This window comes from Lithobates pipiens, unplaced genomic scaffold, assembly GCF_037356315.1.
Source record: "Lithobates pipiens isolate NorthernLeopardFrog02 unplaced genomic scaffold, aLitPip1_a1.2 Scaffold_28, whole genome shotgun sequence".
Lineage (NCBI taxonomy): Eukaryota > Metazoa > Chordata > Amphibia > Anura > Ranidae > Lithobates > Lithobates pipiens.
Genome location: NW_027507789.1, coordinates 228141703 through 228159370, shown reverse-complemented (window position 1 = coordinate 228159370; position 17668 = coordinate 228141703). Strand labels below are relative to the sequence as shown.

The following is a 17668-nucleotide window of genomic DNA, read 5'->3' as shown; positions in this document are numbered from 1 at the left end:
AGACCAGTGGAGGGATTGGTAGAGAGGGGTGGAGGACACTGAATGGAGACCAGTGGAGGGATTGGTAGAGAGGGGTGGAGGACACTGAATGGAGGTCAGTGGAGGGATTGGTAGAGAGGGGTGGAGGACACTGAATGGAGGTCAGTGGAGGGATTGGTAGAGAGGGGTGGAGGACACTGAATGGAGGTCAGTGGAGGGATTGGCAGAGAGGGGTGGAGGACACTGAATGGAGGTCAGTGGAGGGATTGGCAGAGAGGGGTGGAGGACACTGAATGGAGGTCAGTGGAGGGATTGGTAGAGAGGGGTGGAGGACACTGAATGGAGGTCAGTGGAGGGATTGGTAGAGAGGGGTGGAGGACACTGAATGGAGGTCAGTGGAGGGATTGGTAGAGAGGGGTGGAGGACACTGAATGGGAGGTCAGTGGAGGGATTGGCAGAGAGGGGTGGAGGACACTGAATGGAGGTCAGTGGAGGGATTGGTAGAGAGGGGTGGAGGACACTGAATGGAGGTCAGTGGAGGGATTGGTAGAGAGAGGTGGAGGACACTGAATGGAGGTCAGTGGAAGGATTGGCAGAGAGGGGTGGAGGACACTGAATGGAGACCAGTGGAGGGATTGGTAGAGAGGGGTGGAGGACACTGAGTGGAGACCAGTGGAGGGATTGGTAGAGAGGGGTGGAGGACACTGAGTGGAGACCAGTTGAGGGATTGGTAGAGAGGGGTGGAGGACACTGAGTGGAGACCAGTGGAGGGATTGGTAGAGAGGGGTGGAGGACACTGAATGGAGACCAGTGGAGGGATTGGTAGAGAGGGGTGGAGGACACTGAATGGAGACCAGTGGAGGGATTGGTGGAGAGGGGTGGAGGACACTGAATGGAGGTCAGTGGAGGGATTGGTAGAGAGGGGTGGAAGACACTGAATGGAGACCAGTGGAGGGATTGGTAGAGAGGGGTGGAGGACACTGAATGGAGACCAGTGGAGGGATTGGTAGAGAGGGGTGGAGGACACTGAATGGAGGTCAGTGGAGGGATTGGTAGAGAGGGGTGGAGGACACTGAATGGAGGTCAGTGGAGGGATTGGTAGAGAGGGGTGGAGGACACTGAATGGAGGTCAGTGGAGGGATTGGCAGAGAGGGGTGGAGGACACTGAATGGAGGTCAGTGGAGGGATTGGTAGAGAGGGGTGGAGGACACTGAATGGAGGTCAGTGGAGGGATTGGTAGAGAGAGGTGGAGGACACTGAATGGAGGTCAGTGGAAGGATTGGCAGAGAGGGGTGGAGGACACTGAATGGAGACCAGTGGAGGGATTGGTAGAGAGGGGTGGAGGACACTGAGTGGAGACCAGTGGAGGGATTGGTAGAGAGGGGTGGAGGACACTGAGTGGAGACCAGTTGAGGGATTGGTAGAGAGGGGTGGAGGACACTGAGTGGAGACAAGTGGAGGGATTGGTAGAGAGGGGTGGAGGACACTGAATGGAGACCAGTGGAGGGATTGGTAGAGAGGGGTGGAGGACACTGAGTGGAGACCAGTGGAGGGATTGGTAGAGAGGGGTGGAGGACACTGAATGGAGACCAGTGGAGGGATTGGTAGAGAGGGGTGGAGGACACTGAATGGAGGTCAGTGGAGGGATTGGTAGAGAGGGGTGGAGGACACTGAATGGAGACCAGTGGAGGGATTGGTAGAGAGGGGTGGAGGACACTGAATGGAGACCAGTGGAGGGATTGGTAGAGAGGGGTGGAGGACACTGAATGGAGGTCAGTGGAGGGATTGGTAGAGAGGGGTGGAGGACACTGAATGGAGACCAGTGGAGGGATTGGTAGAGAGGGGTGGAGGACACTGAGTGGAGACCAGTGGAGGGATTGGTAGAGAGGGGTGGAGGACACTGAATGGAGACCAGTGGAGGGATTGGTAGAGAGGGGTGGAGGACACTGAATGGAGGTCAGTGGGGGGATTCTTGGGCCTCGTTCACATGGGGTGATTAGCTCTGTCCCTCCTTTCCTGGCACAGGATGTATAGGTGTTGTGTGCATCCTCTATACCAACGTCCCATTGGTGTCTATGGGGCCATGGATACAGCCATTGTGTCCCAATATGACATGCTGGTTGGGGTCCCCGGACGCACACAGGGTGAGTTCTGTAACGCACATGTAAGGCACATCATCCATTAAATAGACGGTCGCACACACATTGTAGTTTAATTACCGTTATATTTTTTTATTACTTTTGTATCATTCATTTTGGTAACTTTGTATGTAAAAGATGCACCAGAAACAATAGAGTTCTATTAAACGCACGAGCCGGGGGCGGGGGGAGGGGAGGGGATACACTTGTACTTTTTCTCTTCTGTAAGATAAGTTACTTAAAATGTATCTAAACTCAAAAACAACGTACTTGAAGCGGTGGCTGCATTAGTTTTATTTTTCTTGTGATCTGACCAGTAACACACTTGCTGTCCTGTAGGGGTCGCTCGCTGTTCTGTATCTATGGCGGAGCTGTTACACTAGTCTGCTTCCCCGATGCGAGGTTATCCGGAGAGTCCTGGCCTGCTGGCAGTAGCGGGGTCGCTGTGGTGTGTGTTGATGTGCGATGTCTGTCCCCCCGACAAACCTGCCAGCTTTCATTTCTTACGGGGCTGTCATATAAAAACGAATTACATCCTGAAGGTAGCCCCTTTCTGATTGGCCTTCCCCCCCCCCCCCCCTCCCCTCCCCAATTCATCTCGGTCACACACTGTGTTCTTGTGCTGTGTTTTTCTTCTATCAGTGGAGGTTGATCACGCCGGGATCAGGAATTCACCGTCTCCTCCGCCAGATCCCATCTTTATGTCATAGCGGAAAATGAAAGGACGAGCCGTGTCGGGTGGGGTGATTGTTACCATTGCTTGGATAACATGACATATTGTACCCACAGGGGGGCGCTATTCCAATCTCATACTACAACCCTAGGTCCAGAAAAGTTAAAAAGGTATTTAATAACGAAGTCTTCTAGACGCACCCGCAGGGTAGAGCCGTCCTCTCTTGAGCATCTCTGTATCCTCCACACAGGACTGAGGACAACTCTCAGATACGTCTTCTGCTTGTCGAGATCCCTGAAGAGCCATTTGGGTTTTGTTTTCCTTTGGTTGTCAGGAAGTTTATATGATTAATCAATTCAGTGATATTGATTACAATATACAATAGTGCCTCCATCCTTTTGGCATAGAAAGAAAATAATAGATACAGTATCTGACAAAAGTAAGTACACCCCTCACATTTTTTATAACGCTGAGCGCGCGACCTCTGGTGGACCATGGCGAGGCCTGTTCTGAGGGGAACCTGTCCTGTTATACCGCTGTATGGTCTTGGCCACCGTTCTGCAGCTCAGTTTCAGGGTCTTGGCAATCTTCTTATAGCCTACGCCAGTGATGGCGAACCTTGGCACCCCAGATGTTTTGGAACTACATTTCCCACGATCATGCACTCTGCAGTGTAGTGGAGCATCATGGGAAATGTAGTTCCAAAACATCTGGGGTGCCAAGGTTCACCATCACTGGCCTAGGCCATCTTTATGTAGAGCGACAATTTTTTTTTTTTTTTCAGATCCTCAGAGAGTTCTTTGCCATGAGGTGCCATGTTGTACTTCCAGTGACCAGTATGAGAGAGTGAGAGCGATAACATCAAATTTATCACACCTGCTCCCCATTCACACCTGAGACCTTGTAAAACTAACGAGTCACATGACACCGGGGAGGAGGGAAAATGGCTAATTGGGGCCCAATTTGGAGATTTTCACTTAGGGGGTGTCCTGACTTTTGTTGCCAGCGGTTTAGACATTAATGGCTGTGTGTTGAGTTATTTTGAGGGGACAGGAAATTTACACTGTTATACAAGCTGTACACTCACTACTTTACATTGTAGACAAGTGTCATTTCTTCAGTGTTGTCACATGAAAAGAGAGAAGAAATGTCACCGAGGGGTGTACTTACTTTTGTCACACACTGTGTAACTAGTCAGTCAATTATTTTTTGAATTTTTTTACTCTATGTAGCTATTTTTTAAGCACAATAAAATTGTATAATAGTGTGGACCGCGGAAAAAGAATAAAAATGTATTTAATGATTAAGTCACTAACAATCAGGTATATTATCCATATGGTTAATGATAAGACATAAACACGGGTGAATTCGTGTCTTAAAACTAAAACGATAATAAATATGGCTAAAGATCCACCCGCTGTACAAAGTACCAACTAGACTAGCAGACAAGGTCCGCCATCAGACTGCCCCCCTTGGATTCTTCTGCAGCAGAATGAAGGGGTCTCCCGGGTATCTGCTATCTTACCCGGAGTGGGTACCTGTCAAAACCAGGAACCCCCTCCCCCCCCAAAAAAAGAAAGTACAGATGTGGCGGGTGAGGGGGTGAACAAACAAAGCTTCCCCATTTGGATGGAGCTCCTCTTTAATCCCTAGGGGGGTTATCATCCCGGGAATGGAATAGAAAGTCATAAAATAAAATATCAAAGAAAAGAAGAAAAGTTCCCTCGGTTGGACTTTATTACACGTGTAAAATGAATATCAACATGGTACAGTAAAAAAAAGTTTGGTTATATTTATTAAAGTTTAAACACAATAAAAAATTAAACTTTGATGTTACTGTACACAGACAGTGGATATCACCGTAGCAAACATGAGCATAATAAATCCTCCCAACACCAAACGCGTTTCGGGGAGTTCCTTCTTCAGGGTTGCAAAAAAAAGAAAAAGAAAAGGAGGGGTTGATATATTGATGATAGGTGATATATATCTCAATGTTAGACTAACAAGCATTAAAAACGAAGAAATGACAACATTTATTTTATTTCAGCTACTTATATAGCGCCATCAATTTACGCAGCGCTTTACATATACGTTGTACATTCACATCAGTCCCTACCCTCAAGGAGCTGACAATCTAAGGTCCCTAACTCACATTCATACATACTAGGGACAATTTAGACAGGAGCCAATTAACCTACCAGCATGTCTTTGGAGTGTGGGAGGAAACCAGAGTACCCGGAGGAAACCCACGCAGGCACAGGGAGAACATGCAAACTCCAGGCAGGGGATGTCGTGGTTGGGTTTCGAACCAACAACCCTTCTTATTGCTAGGTGAGAGTGCTAACCACTACACCACTGTGCCGCCCACATGTGGTTGTTGCGTCAGTGGGGCTGATGTCCCAAGGCAGAAAGCATCAACAGTACTGGACTTATGAAAAGTTAGTCACCGGGAGGGTCGGACCAACAATTCCCATGCCATAAGATCAAAGGCCGGCCATATGAGCAGACTGAAGCCAAAGATAGGGATCCCTGGGAGCAGAGAGTATATTGGATCACGATGGGGGTCGGGAATTGCTGAGGACACCTAGCATCCGCTTAAACATCAGCCCCACTGACGCAACAACCACATGTTGTCATTTCTTCGTTTTTAATGCTTGTTACTCTAACATTGAGATATACATCACCTATCATCAATATATCAACCCCTCCTTTTCTTTTCTTTTTTGGCACCCCTGAAGAAGGAACTCTCCGAAACGCGTTGGGTGGATTTATTATGCTCATGTTTGCTACGGTGATATCCACTGTCTGTACAGTAAAATCAATGTTTCATTTTTTTTTATTGTGTTTAAACTTTAATAAATATAAACCAAAAACTTCTTTACTATACCATGTTGATAATCATTTTACACATGTTGCCTATAAAGTCCAACCGGGGGAACTTTTCTTCTTTTCTATTCTATATTTTGGACGTGGTACACATTTAGCGTTACATTTGCCATTCGCCCTCTTCTTTTTCTTAAATTAAAATATCTATCACAGCAATAACAACACATAGTTTGTCGTTTTAAAAAAAAAAGAATACAAATAACAAACGTTCTTATACTTACCTGCTCTGTGTACGGGTTTTACACAGAGAAGCCCCGATCCTCCTCTTCTGGGGTGCCCCGCCAGCGCTCCAGGCCCCTCCTCTTCCGGTGCCTCCACGGAAAGCCGATTTCCCTCAGGGCAACCAATGCGGGCACGCGCTCCTGAATCCCGCTGCTGCGCCTATTGACACAGACAGTGGAACTCAACCCCACCCCCCCCCCGTGTCACTGGATTTGATTGACAGCAGTGAGAGCCAGTGGCTCCTGTTGTTATAGAGTGCGACTGGAGCCGCTGCACTTGTGCGCATCTCTGGATCGCTTTGGGCTAAGGTAAGAAAACGGTGGGGAGGGGGACTGTAGCACAGAAGGTTTTTTTGTTTTGTTTTTTAACCCTAATGCATTCGTGAGGCTTTACAACCACTTTACATTTTAGTCTTCTAGTTTCCCAAAGTAATTATCAAATGATAGTTTACCAATCAGCAGGGGCGGACTGACAACTCAAGGGGCCCCGGGGCAATAGGAGATTAAGGGGCCCCAGGCAATCGGAGACTATGGGGCCACACAGTATACACAAACACACACACAGTATACAATCACACAGGTTACACAGATATGTTTCTATTGGCTTAGAAGGTATTGAAGAGGTGGGGCAGCTATAATCTCAGGATTTTTAGACCAATAGCATGTCGGCAAGGGACATTTCAGAGGCAGATGTAAAAAAAAACATAGATTTTTACATACTGTCCCTGGTTTAACTAAAACTGGAAACCCTGATGGGGCCCCCTAGTGGCCCGGGGCCCTCGGGCAGTGCCCGAATGGCTTAATGGTCAGTCCGCCCCTGCCAATCAGGTTATTTGTGCTGAGTTTGGAGCCAGACGTGGGGAAACGGGATCGCCTGTAGAGTGTGTGTGTCCTGATAATCTGAAGGTCATGAGAATGCGATCGATGGAGGGGTGACGATCAGCAGATCTATTATGATCTGTGGTGGGCTGATGTTCAGAAGAGAGCGCTCCATCTTCTCTCTGAACTTCCCCCTTTTTATTCCTAAAATTCTTTTATCTAAGGACTAGCCTAGAAGGTGTCATTTAAAATATTTCCTCGTACCTGATTGGGGAGTAATATTACCAATTAATTGCATGTTTACAGAAGCAGCGAATTCTCCTGTCCACTAGATGGCGATATAAGACTAGGAATCCTTATATTGGGTCTTCTGGGAAAAAAAATGGATTTATTCAAGTCAATCTATATGGGATATAATATTTTATCCTTAGAATAATCTAGATATCTTATTTCTAGGATGCCTTGGTATATTCCTCGGGTGTGATATTACTTTTTAATGTACTATCATTTTAGTCGTGTGATTTATACGTAGATCGATTCATTATTCCTCATCCAAGGATCTCTGTATGAATCTTCCACCGTCATTTCTCCATCCTCCGTCTGAGTCATTTATATTGTGAAAACGCAACAAACTCCCATCTCCAAAAGAACCGCAATACTTCTGTATCTACGATAAAATCATTGGATTATAATATAATCTGTTACTTAAAGTTCCTTCTTCAGGGGTGCAAAAAAAATAAGAAAAGGAGGGGTTGATATATTGATGATAGGTGATCTATATCTCAATGTTACAGTAACAAGCATTAAAAAACGAAGAAATGACAACATGTGGTTGTTGTGTCAGTGGGGCTGATGTCCCAAGGCAGAAACCATCAACAGTACTTATTACTATTACAGGAAGTCAATTGAAACGGCTCAACATTGTATATATGATGACAGAGAGGCCATCAGGTTTCTGATCCAAATTATTTTGATATGATTCCTGAGGGCAGAAAATCCCTCCCTTCACCTTCTCGTATCAGATCTTCCGGCTGCCAATTCACCGAATATCCCTGGACAAGGCAGGAAGCCGACACTATAGAAGAAACTCAGTATATGGATGGTGGGAACCCCTCATAATGGGCACAGCGGGTGTACAGAGCCGGGAACTCAGCACAGGGATGGTGGGAACCCCTCATAATGGGCACAGCGGGTGTACAGACCCGGGAACTCAGCACAGGGAGGGTGGGAACCCCTCATAATGGGCACAGCGGGTGTACAGACCCGGGAACTCAGTACAGGGATGGTGGGAACCCCTCATAATGGGAACAGCGGGTGTACAGACCCGGGAACTCAGCACAGGGATGGTGGCAACCCCTCATAATGGGCACAGCGGGTGTACAGAGCCGGGAACACAGCACAGGGATGGTGGGAACCTCTCATAATGGGCACAGCGGGTGTACAGACCCGGGAACTCAGCACAGGGATGGTGGGAACCCCTCATAATGGGCACAGCGGGTGTACAGAGCCGGGAACTCAGCACAGGGATGGTGGGAACCCCTCATAATGGGCACAGCGGGTGTACAGACCCGGGAACTCAGCACAGGGAGGGTGGGAACCCCTCATAATGGGCACAGCGGGTGTACAGACCCGGGAACTCAGCACAGGGATGGTGGGAACCCCTCATAATGGGCACAGCGGGTGTACAGACCCGGGAACTCAGCACAGGGAGGGTGGGAACCCCTCATAATGGGCACAGCGGGTGTACAGACCCGGGAACTCAGCACAGGGATGGTGGGAACCCCTCATAACGGGCACAGCGGGTGTACAGACCTGGGAACTCAGCACAGGGATGGTGGGAACCCCTCATAATGGGCACAGCGGGTGTACAGAGCCGGGAACACAGCACAGGGATGGTGGGAACCTCTCATAATGGGCACAGCGGGTGTACAGACCTGGGAACTCAGCACAGGGATGGTGGGAACCCCTCATAATGGGCACAGCGGGTGTACAGAGCCGGGAACTCAGCACAGGGATGGTGGGAACCCCTCATAATGGGCACAGCGGGTGTACAGACCCGGGAACTCAGCACAGGGAGGGTGGGAACCCCTCATAATGGGCACAGCGGGTGTACAGACCCGGGAACTCAGCACAGGGATGGTGGGAACCCCTCATAATGGGCACAGCGGGTGTACAGACCCAGGAACTCAGCACAGGGATGGTGGGAACCCCTCATAATGGGCACAGCGGGTGTACAGACCCGGGAACTCAGCACAGGGATGGTGGGAACCCCTCATAATGGGCACAGCGGGTGTACAGACCCGGGAACTCAGCACAGGGATGGTGGGAACCCCTCATAATGGACAAAGCGGGTGTACAGACCCGGGAACTCAGCACAGGGATGGTGGGAACCCCTCATAATGGGCACAGAAGGTGTACAGACCCGGGAACTCGGCACAGGGATGGTGGGAACCCCTCATAATGGGCACAGCGGGTGTACAGACCTGGGAACTCAGCACAGGGATGGTGGGAACCTCTCATAATGGGCACAGCGGGTGTACAGACCCGGGAACTCAGCACAGGGATGGTGGGAACCCCTCATAATGGGCACAGCGGGTGTACAGACCCGGGAACTCAGCACAGGGATGGTGGGAACCCCTCATAATGGGCACAGCGGGTGTACAGACCCAGGAACTCAGCACAGGGATGGTGGGAACCCCTCATAATGGGCACAGCGGGTGTACAGACCCAGGAACTCAGCACAGGGATGGTGGGAACCCCTCATAATGGGCACAGCGGGTGTACAGACCCAGGAACTCAGCACAGGGATGGTGGAACCCCTCATAATGGGCACAGCGGGTGTACAGACCCGGGAACTCAGCACAGGGATGGTGGGAACCCCTCATAATGGGCACAGCAGGTGTACAGACCCAGGAACTCAGCACAGGGATGGTGGGAACCCCTCATAATCACTGCAGGTGGCAGCGATTGTGAAACTATCAATAGAGTCCTCAAGAGATGGAAGTAATTGATGGGGTTGAACACTGAATTATTGGGCACTTATGTCTGATGGTTGTTCTGTCTCAGCCACTGACTGTCCTTGTTGTTGTCCTTCAGCCGCTCTCCCGGTGCTGCTCTGATGGTGGATTTTACTCAGGAAATCTAATAAACGTTGAGCTGTATTTACCATTATCGTGTTTGTCCACAAGGTGGCAGCACAATACAAGCAATGTGTTGTGCATAGAATAGATAATCCCAGTACAGCCAGTATCTGGATTATGGTCCATTAACTGGTCCTTTATGTCAATCGGCTTTACAAATGACTGGAGTAATAAATGTGTATCCTCCGGCCAGACTCTTCCCTCTCCCCATCCTCACTCTGTTGATTAATTTCTTTCTGTGAATCTGCAGCTACAGTGTATCCATCCAGTCACAATCCGAGTCGTAGCTTTTGTCGCATGACTTTCAGATTTCCAATATTTCTCTCTATAGTTGTCCTCTGTACATAAGGCAGTGCAGTCAGTATTCCCGTTGAACGGATGAGATGCAGACCGCATGCAATGATCATATTAAGCAGGATAATTTCGATTTATATTGGGGGGGGGGGGGGGCAGCCAATCACAGTGCAGCATTACTGGGCAGGAAATTGAGTCAGAAAACACACATACAACATAAAAGCATTTTTAGTATTGTGGGGGATGGGTAGGAAATGTCTGTAACTTCCTGTCCTGGTGGCACCTGCTTTTTCATTTCTTATTGGTGTCACAAGGACAGGAAGTGAGGGGAAATCCTCCCAAATAGGGTCACAGGCAGAGAGGAAAACCCTTCCATATATCCATCCAGTCTTATTGTAGTCGAGGCTGATTTTCTCTGTTCCTCTCTCCGTCCTTCTATCACTTCATCATTGATTTGTTGCTAATTGCTGACATTTTTTGTGATGCCTGCAGAGGATTCTGGGAGGTCGGTGATCTGGTTACCATAGACAACACTTGTTTTGCTAATTCTTGCAGTGAAGTAAAGAAATCATCCAGTAATATAATAATGTGTATTATTAATTTGCCTTTACTAAACAAGAATACAAGAATTGTATACAAACGATTTACAGTTCCAGGAATAAGATACAAAACATACAAAGTGCTACAAATCTACAACATATAATACCGCTCCTTTCCTAGCGCATGCTCAGAGCAACCATCGCAATGTGACCCCGGGGCATTTTGTGCCATTTGTATGGAGCAGAATCGCATGTTTTTGGCCCCATAGACTTTAACCCCTTCAATAACGGGTACTCCCCATGCCCCCCCCCCCCCCCCGTCTTCAATACCAGGTACTCCCCATCCCCCCTTCAATACCAGGTACTCTCCATCCCCCCTCTTCAATACCGGGGTACTCCCCATCCCCCCTCTTCAATACCGGGGTACTCCCCATCCCCCTCTTCAATAACGGGGTACTCCTCTTCCCCCTCTTCAATACCGGGGGTACTCCCCCATCCCCCCTCTTCAATACCAGGGTACTCCTCTTTCCCCCCCCTCCAATACCGGGGTACTCCTCATACCCCCCTCCAATACTGGGGGTACTCCCCATCCCCCTTCTTCAATACCGGGGGTACTCCCCACCCCCCCTCCAATAAAGGGCTACTCCTCATCCCCCCTCCAATACCAGGCTACTCCTCATCCCCCCTCTGCAATACCAGGCTACTCCTCATCCCCCCTCTGCAATACCAGGCTACTCCTCATCCCCCCTCTGCAATACCGGGGTACTCCCCATCACCCCTCTGCAATACCGGGGTACTCCCCATCACCCCTCTGCAATACCGGGGTACTCCCCATCACCCCTCTGCAATACCGGGGTACTCCCCATCCCCCCTCTTCAATACTGGGGTACTCCCCATCCCCCTCTTCAATACCGGGGTACTCGCCACCCCCCCTCTTCAAAACCGGGTCTAGTCCCCATCCCCCCTCTTCAATACCGGGTACTTTGCCACCCCCCTCTTCAATACCGGGTACTTTGCCACCCCCCCCCCCTCTTCAATACCGGGTACTTTGCCACCCCCCCCCCTCTTCAATACCGGGTACTCCCCATGTCACCCTTCTTCAATACTGGCTACTCCCCATGTCACCCTTCATCAATACTGGCTACTCCCCATGTCACCCTTCTTCAATACTGGCTACTCCCCATGTCACCCTTCATCAATACTGGCTACTCCCCATGTCACCCTTCTTCAATACTGGCTACTCCCCATGTCACCCTTCTTCAATACCGGGTACTCCCCATGTCACCCTCCTTCAATACTGGCTACTCCCCATCCCCCCTCTTCAATACTGGGGTACTCCTCATCCCCCCTCCAATACTGGGGTACTCTCCATCCCCCATCTAATACTGGGGGGCTCCCCATCCCCCATCTAATACCGGGGTACTCCTCTCCCCCCCCCTTCAATACCAGGGTACTCCCCATCCCCCTCTTCAATACCAGGGGTACACCCCATCACCCCTCTTCAATACCGGAGTACTCCCCATCCCCCCTCTTCAATACCGGGTACTTTGCCACCACCCCCCCTCTTCAATACTGGCTACTCCCCATGCCCCCCCTCTTCATTACTGGGTACTCCCCATGCCCCCCTCTTCAATACCGGGTACTCCCCGTGCCCCCTCTTCAATACCGGGTACTCCCCATGTCACCTCTCTTCAATACCGGGTACTCCCCATGTCACCTCTCCAATACTGGGTACTCCCCATGTCACCTCTCTTCAATACCGGGTACTCCCCATGTCACCTCTCCAATACTGGGTACTCCCCATGTCACCTCTCTTCAATACCGGGTACTCCCCATGTCACCTCTCTTCAATACCGGGTACTCCCCATGTCACCTCTCTTCAATACTGGGTACTCCCCATGTCACCTCTCTTCAATACCGGGTACTCCCCATGTCACCTCTCTTCAATACCGGGTACTCCCCATGTCACCTCTCCAATACTGGGTACTCCCCATGTCACCTCTCTTCAATACCGGGTACTCCCCATGTCACCTCTCTTCAATACCGGGTACTCCCCATGTCACCTCTCTTCAATACCGGGTACTCCCCATGTCACCTCTCTTCAATACCGGGTACTCCCCATGTCACCTCTCTTCAATACCGGGTACTCCCCATGTCACCTCTCCAATACCGGGTACTCCCCATGTCACCTCTCTTCAATACCGGGTACTCCCCATGTCACCTCTCTTCAATACCGGGTACTCCCCATGTCACCTCTCTTCAATACCGGGTACTCCCCATGTCACCTCTCCAATACTGGGTACTCCCCATGTCACCTCTCTTCAATACCCGGTACTCCCCATGTCACCTCTCTTCAATACCGGGTACTCCCCATGTCACCTCTCCAATACTGGGTACTCCCCATGTCACCTCTCTTCAATACCGGGTACTCCCCATGTCACCTCTCCAATACTGGGTACTCCCCATGCCCCCCCTCTTCAATACTGGGTACTCCCCATGTCACCTCTCTTCAATACCGGGTACTCCCCATGCCCCCCTCTTCAATACTGGGTACTCCCCATACCCCCCTCCCTTCCTTCAATACCGGGTACTCCAGATCATTTTTTATTATGATTGGTGTGAATGGGAGTATCTTAAAATGACGCAATTGCGGTTTTGAAGCAGTTTTCAGGTGCTCCCATTAAATTCCATGTGGCCAAAAACAGAGGATTCTGCCCTGAAGGGGCTCATGTGTTTCTGTGAGAGTCACGTGACCAGAAGACTCAGCGCTCCGGTGTGAACTGCACCATCAGGAATAATGGGATTCTTCATCTTGGGTGACGTTGTGCTATGGGAACTTCAGGTGTGAATGTGGGGGGGGGGCGCCTAAGTGTGAAGGGGTCCAATAGGAAAGGGAAATCTTCCACGGCCCGTGGTCTCCACACACAGGTAAGGCTTGATGTGTCGCTCCGCCATTGATTAGGTGTAGAGCTTCACCTAAACCACAATCAGAAACCAAGATGGTCTCCCTATGGTTGCAGGGCAAAAGGCCGACCCAAGATAAGGTGCGTCCAATCGGCAGGAAGTAAGCTGGATTGCATGCTTTACTGTAACCCATTTCTTGTGAGTCCCACAGGACGATCGCTGTGTGCCGTGACCTCCCCTCCCTTGCAGCGGCTGCGGAGGGGTTAATTCCTGGCATGCGCCACCTGCTGACAATAATAATCAAAACGCAGCTTGCGCTGGAGCCGAGAGCAGTGTGCGCCGGGGCTTATGCACACTGGCCGCTAACACACCGGAACCGCGCATGCGGACTAAGCATGGCCATAATCAGCCATTGTCTTTATTATCAGAATTTCTCTGCTAAACCTGATTTCTTGTGTTCTTCATCTCCAGGGTCCAGGTCTTTATATTTTGGGAGGGGGTCATGCTTTGTCCCTGTAATTCCTGATGTCCCTACAATATGTGGAGCAAAGACCGCAATGACATTTCCAACTTCCCCCCCCCCCACACACACACACTACTGTGTCCCCCTTTCCAGAGATTCCCTCACTTCCTGTCCCAGGATGCAGCTGTACAATAATTTTACTGGCTCCTGGGCTGCTGTGTCTTTGTACCTGAGCCCACCTGCCCAGGCAAAGATAATACAAGAGCCTGTGCTGGTCCAGGAACGCTGAAGGGCAAGTCAGAAAGATCTAAAACTGGAACGGAGACAGGAAGTTCCGGCAAATCTAAAATTGGAACTTAGATGTGAATTGTAGGCAAATCCAAAATTGGAACTGAGACGGGAAGTTCCGGCAAATCCAAAATTGGAACTGAGACGGGAAGTTCCGGCAAATCCAAAATTGGAACTGAGACGGGAAACGCCAGCATATCCAAAATTGGAACTAAGAGGGGAAGTTCCGGCAAATCCAAAATTGGAACTGAGACGGGAAACGCCGGTAAATCCAAAATTGGAACTGAGACACGAAGTTCCGGCAAATCCAAAATTGGAACTGAGACGGGAAACGCCGGTAAATCCAAAATTGGAACTGAGACACGAAGTTCCGGCAAATCCAAAATTGGAACTGAGACGGGAAACGCCGGTAAATCCAAAATTGGAACTGAGACACGAAGTTCCGGCAAATCCAAAATTGGAACTGAGACGGGAAACGCCGGTAAATCCAAAATTGGAACTGAGACACGAAGTTCCGGCAAATCCAAAATTGGAACTGAGACGGGAAACGCCGGTAAATCCAAAATTGGAACTGAGACACGAAGTTCCGGCAAATCCAAAATTGGAACTTAGATGGGAAGTTCCAGAAAATCTAAAATTGGAACTGAGACAGGAAGTGCCGGCAAATCCAAATTTGGAACATCAAAAATTGGAACTTAGACGTGAAGTTCTGTCAAATACAAAATTGGAACTAAGACAAGAAGTTCCGGCAGATCCAAAATTGGAACTGAGACGGGAAACGCCGGCATATCCAAAATTGGAACTAAGAGGGGAAGTTCCGGCAAATCCAAAATTGGAACTGAGACAGGAAATTCCAGCAAATCCAAAATTAGATGGAGATGGGAAGTGTCGGGAAATCCAAAATTGGAACTGAGGTGGGAAGTTCCGGAAAATCCAAAATTGGAACTGAGGCGGGAAGTGCTGGCAAATCCAAATTTGGAACATCAAAAATTGGAGCTGAGACAGGAAGATCCGGCAAATCTAAAATTCAAACTGAGAGAGGAAGTGCCGGAAAATCCAAATTTGGAACATCCAAAATTCGAACTGAGACGGGAAATGCCGGAAAATTCTGGTCCCGGTGGCACCTAAGAAGAGATTTCATTTTACTTCCTGTTGTGTCTTTGCTTTGTTTGTACTGCTGGCCTTGTTGTAGAATGAGGCTGATTTTCGCCATCTTTAATTCTGATTGGTGTTCCTCACCCCCCAGAGCTGGGATGGATGGTGGCCTGTGAGATGAGGGAGATGATTGATGCATTGCGGGCTGACAGGCGGATTGGGTCTTCCATCAGGAAGCAGGACCCCAGGACAAGGGGTGGGCATGAGGGTCTGCTGCCCTGGGTGCACAGTGGTTTGTTGCAAGGATAAGGGTGCTTTAACCCTAAATTTAATGGAAGGGGAGGGGTGCAGCTTGGCATCTCTGCCCTGGGTGCCCTTGTCCCGGCACTAATTAGAAGATGGCGGTCTGCCAAGGTCGGCGATATTTTCTCTAATACGTGGTCATTCGTTGCTAAAGAAAGACACGAAGGACCCGGGTGTAGGGAGAGGTTTGGATGAGTTATGTTATGTTGTCAGCTCAGTAGCTGCGCTGTGACCCGGCTGGGGGGGGTGGGGATGGGTGATGTCTCCGGCAGCCATGATTACGGTGGTAGTGTCCGGCGCAGGGTGATGAATACCTGCAATATTCAGCGCGGTGACAGTGCCGATCACCCCGAGGACAGGAATGAATCACGTCTTCCCACACATTCTATCATAACATGGAGAATTAATCACGAGCGGACGGAGGAGGGGGAGCGCTTTTTATGTAATTAACAAACTTGTGTCTCCGCTTACAAGGCTTCGTCTCCCGGGGGCGCCGCATTCACTAGTAAGTAACCAGCTTTGCCGCGCTCCACCGCGCTCCACCGCGCTCCCCTACAACCTACTTTCCTCGGATAACGAGGGATTTCCATAGCAATGCAACTCTGTCGCCATTTGACTCTGCAATGGAGCCGCTGCGATTCGTAGAGACGCCGCCGCCGCATGTGAATGTCACATCAATGCCGCCTTTCCGGTGATATTGTGAGCCAGCAGTGGGTGTTCTGGTAACAGTTCTTACCACTAGTCTGCAGCAGGCTCTTGAAGTATCCACCAATGAGCTCTGTCCGTTCTTCATAGATCCGGTGCAAGAAAACCTCCAACATTGGAAAGAATGGATCCTTCAGCAGAACACACGGGGGGAGGGGCTGCAAATAAAGAATGTTCTCTGTGATTGATTGATTTTCCTGTATCTCAGGATGTCTTCCATTCCACCACACCGGATCCGTCACACCAACAATGTATCCGAGCCGCAGGAAACAATGTTACTACATACCAGAGATACAGATCTAAGTCCAACCAAACCGCCTGCGTGCTGCAAATGTACCCCCCCCCCCCCTCTACGTGACCCCATCACTGTGCAATCTATATATGATCACCATCAATGTTACAGTGCCTGGAAAAAGTATTCATACCCCTTGAAATACCCCCACATGTTCTCATGTTACAACCAAAAACATAAATGTATTTTATTGGGATTTTATGTGATGGACCAACACAAAGTGTCACATAATTGTGAAGTGGAAGGAAAATGATAAATGATACAAATAAATCTGTGAAAAGTGTGGGGAGGGGCATTTGTATGGCGCCCCCCGGAGTCAATACTTTGTAGAACCCCCTTTCTCTACAAGTCTTTTTGGGGGTGTCTCTACCAGCTTTGCCCATCTAGAGAGGACATTTCTGCCCATTCTTCTTCTTTGTAGAATATCTCAAGCTCTGTCAGATTGGATGGAGAGCGTCTGTGATCAGCAATTTTCAAGTCTTGCACAGATTCTCGATGGGATTTAGGTCTGGACTGTGACTGGGCCATTCTAACACATGAATATGCTTTGATGTAAACCATTCCATTGTAGCTCTGGCTGGATGTTTCGGGTCGTTGTCCTGCTGGAAGGGGAACCTCCGCCCCGGTCTCAAGTCTTCTGCCGACTCTAACAGGTTTTCTTCTAAGATTGTCCTGTATTTGTCTCCATCCATCTTCCCATCACCTCTGACCAGCTTCCCTGTCCCTGCTGAAGAAAACCATCCCCACCACATGATGCTGCCACCACCATGTCTCACGGTGGGGATGGTGTGTTCAGGGTGATTTGCAGTGTTAGTTTTCCGCTACACAGGAGGAATTAGTGCAGATGCACACAGACTTTGAAGATTTACTATTAAATAAAGGGAAATTGTTGCGTGTAGATGTTGGAAGCTGTCCCGATCGGTGGTTGT

The 17668-nt window shown here is 49.5% G+C and overlaps 1 protein-coding gene across 1 annotated transcript in view; it reads left to right on the top strand.

Moving 5' to 3' along the window:
- Positions 1-17668, top strand: part of PRKCA (protein kinase C alpha) — a gene marked incomplete in the record, with an annotated part of 355905 nt that overhangs the window by 285384 nt on the left and 52853 nt on the right. The window contains 1 exon segment of the mRNA XM_077460653.1: positions 13710-13733. Coding sequence (XP_077316779.1) covers positions 13710-13733 — 24 coding nt within the window.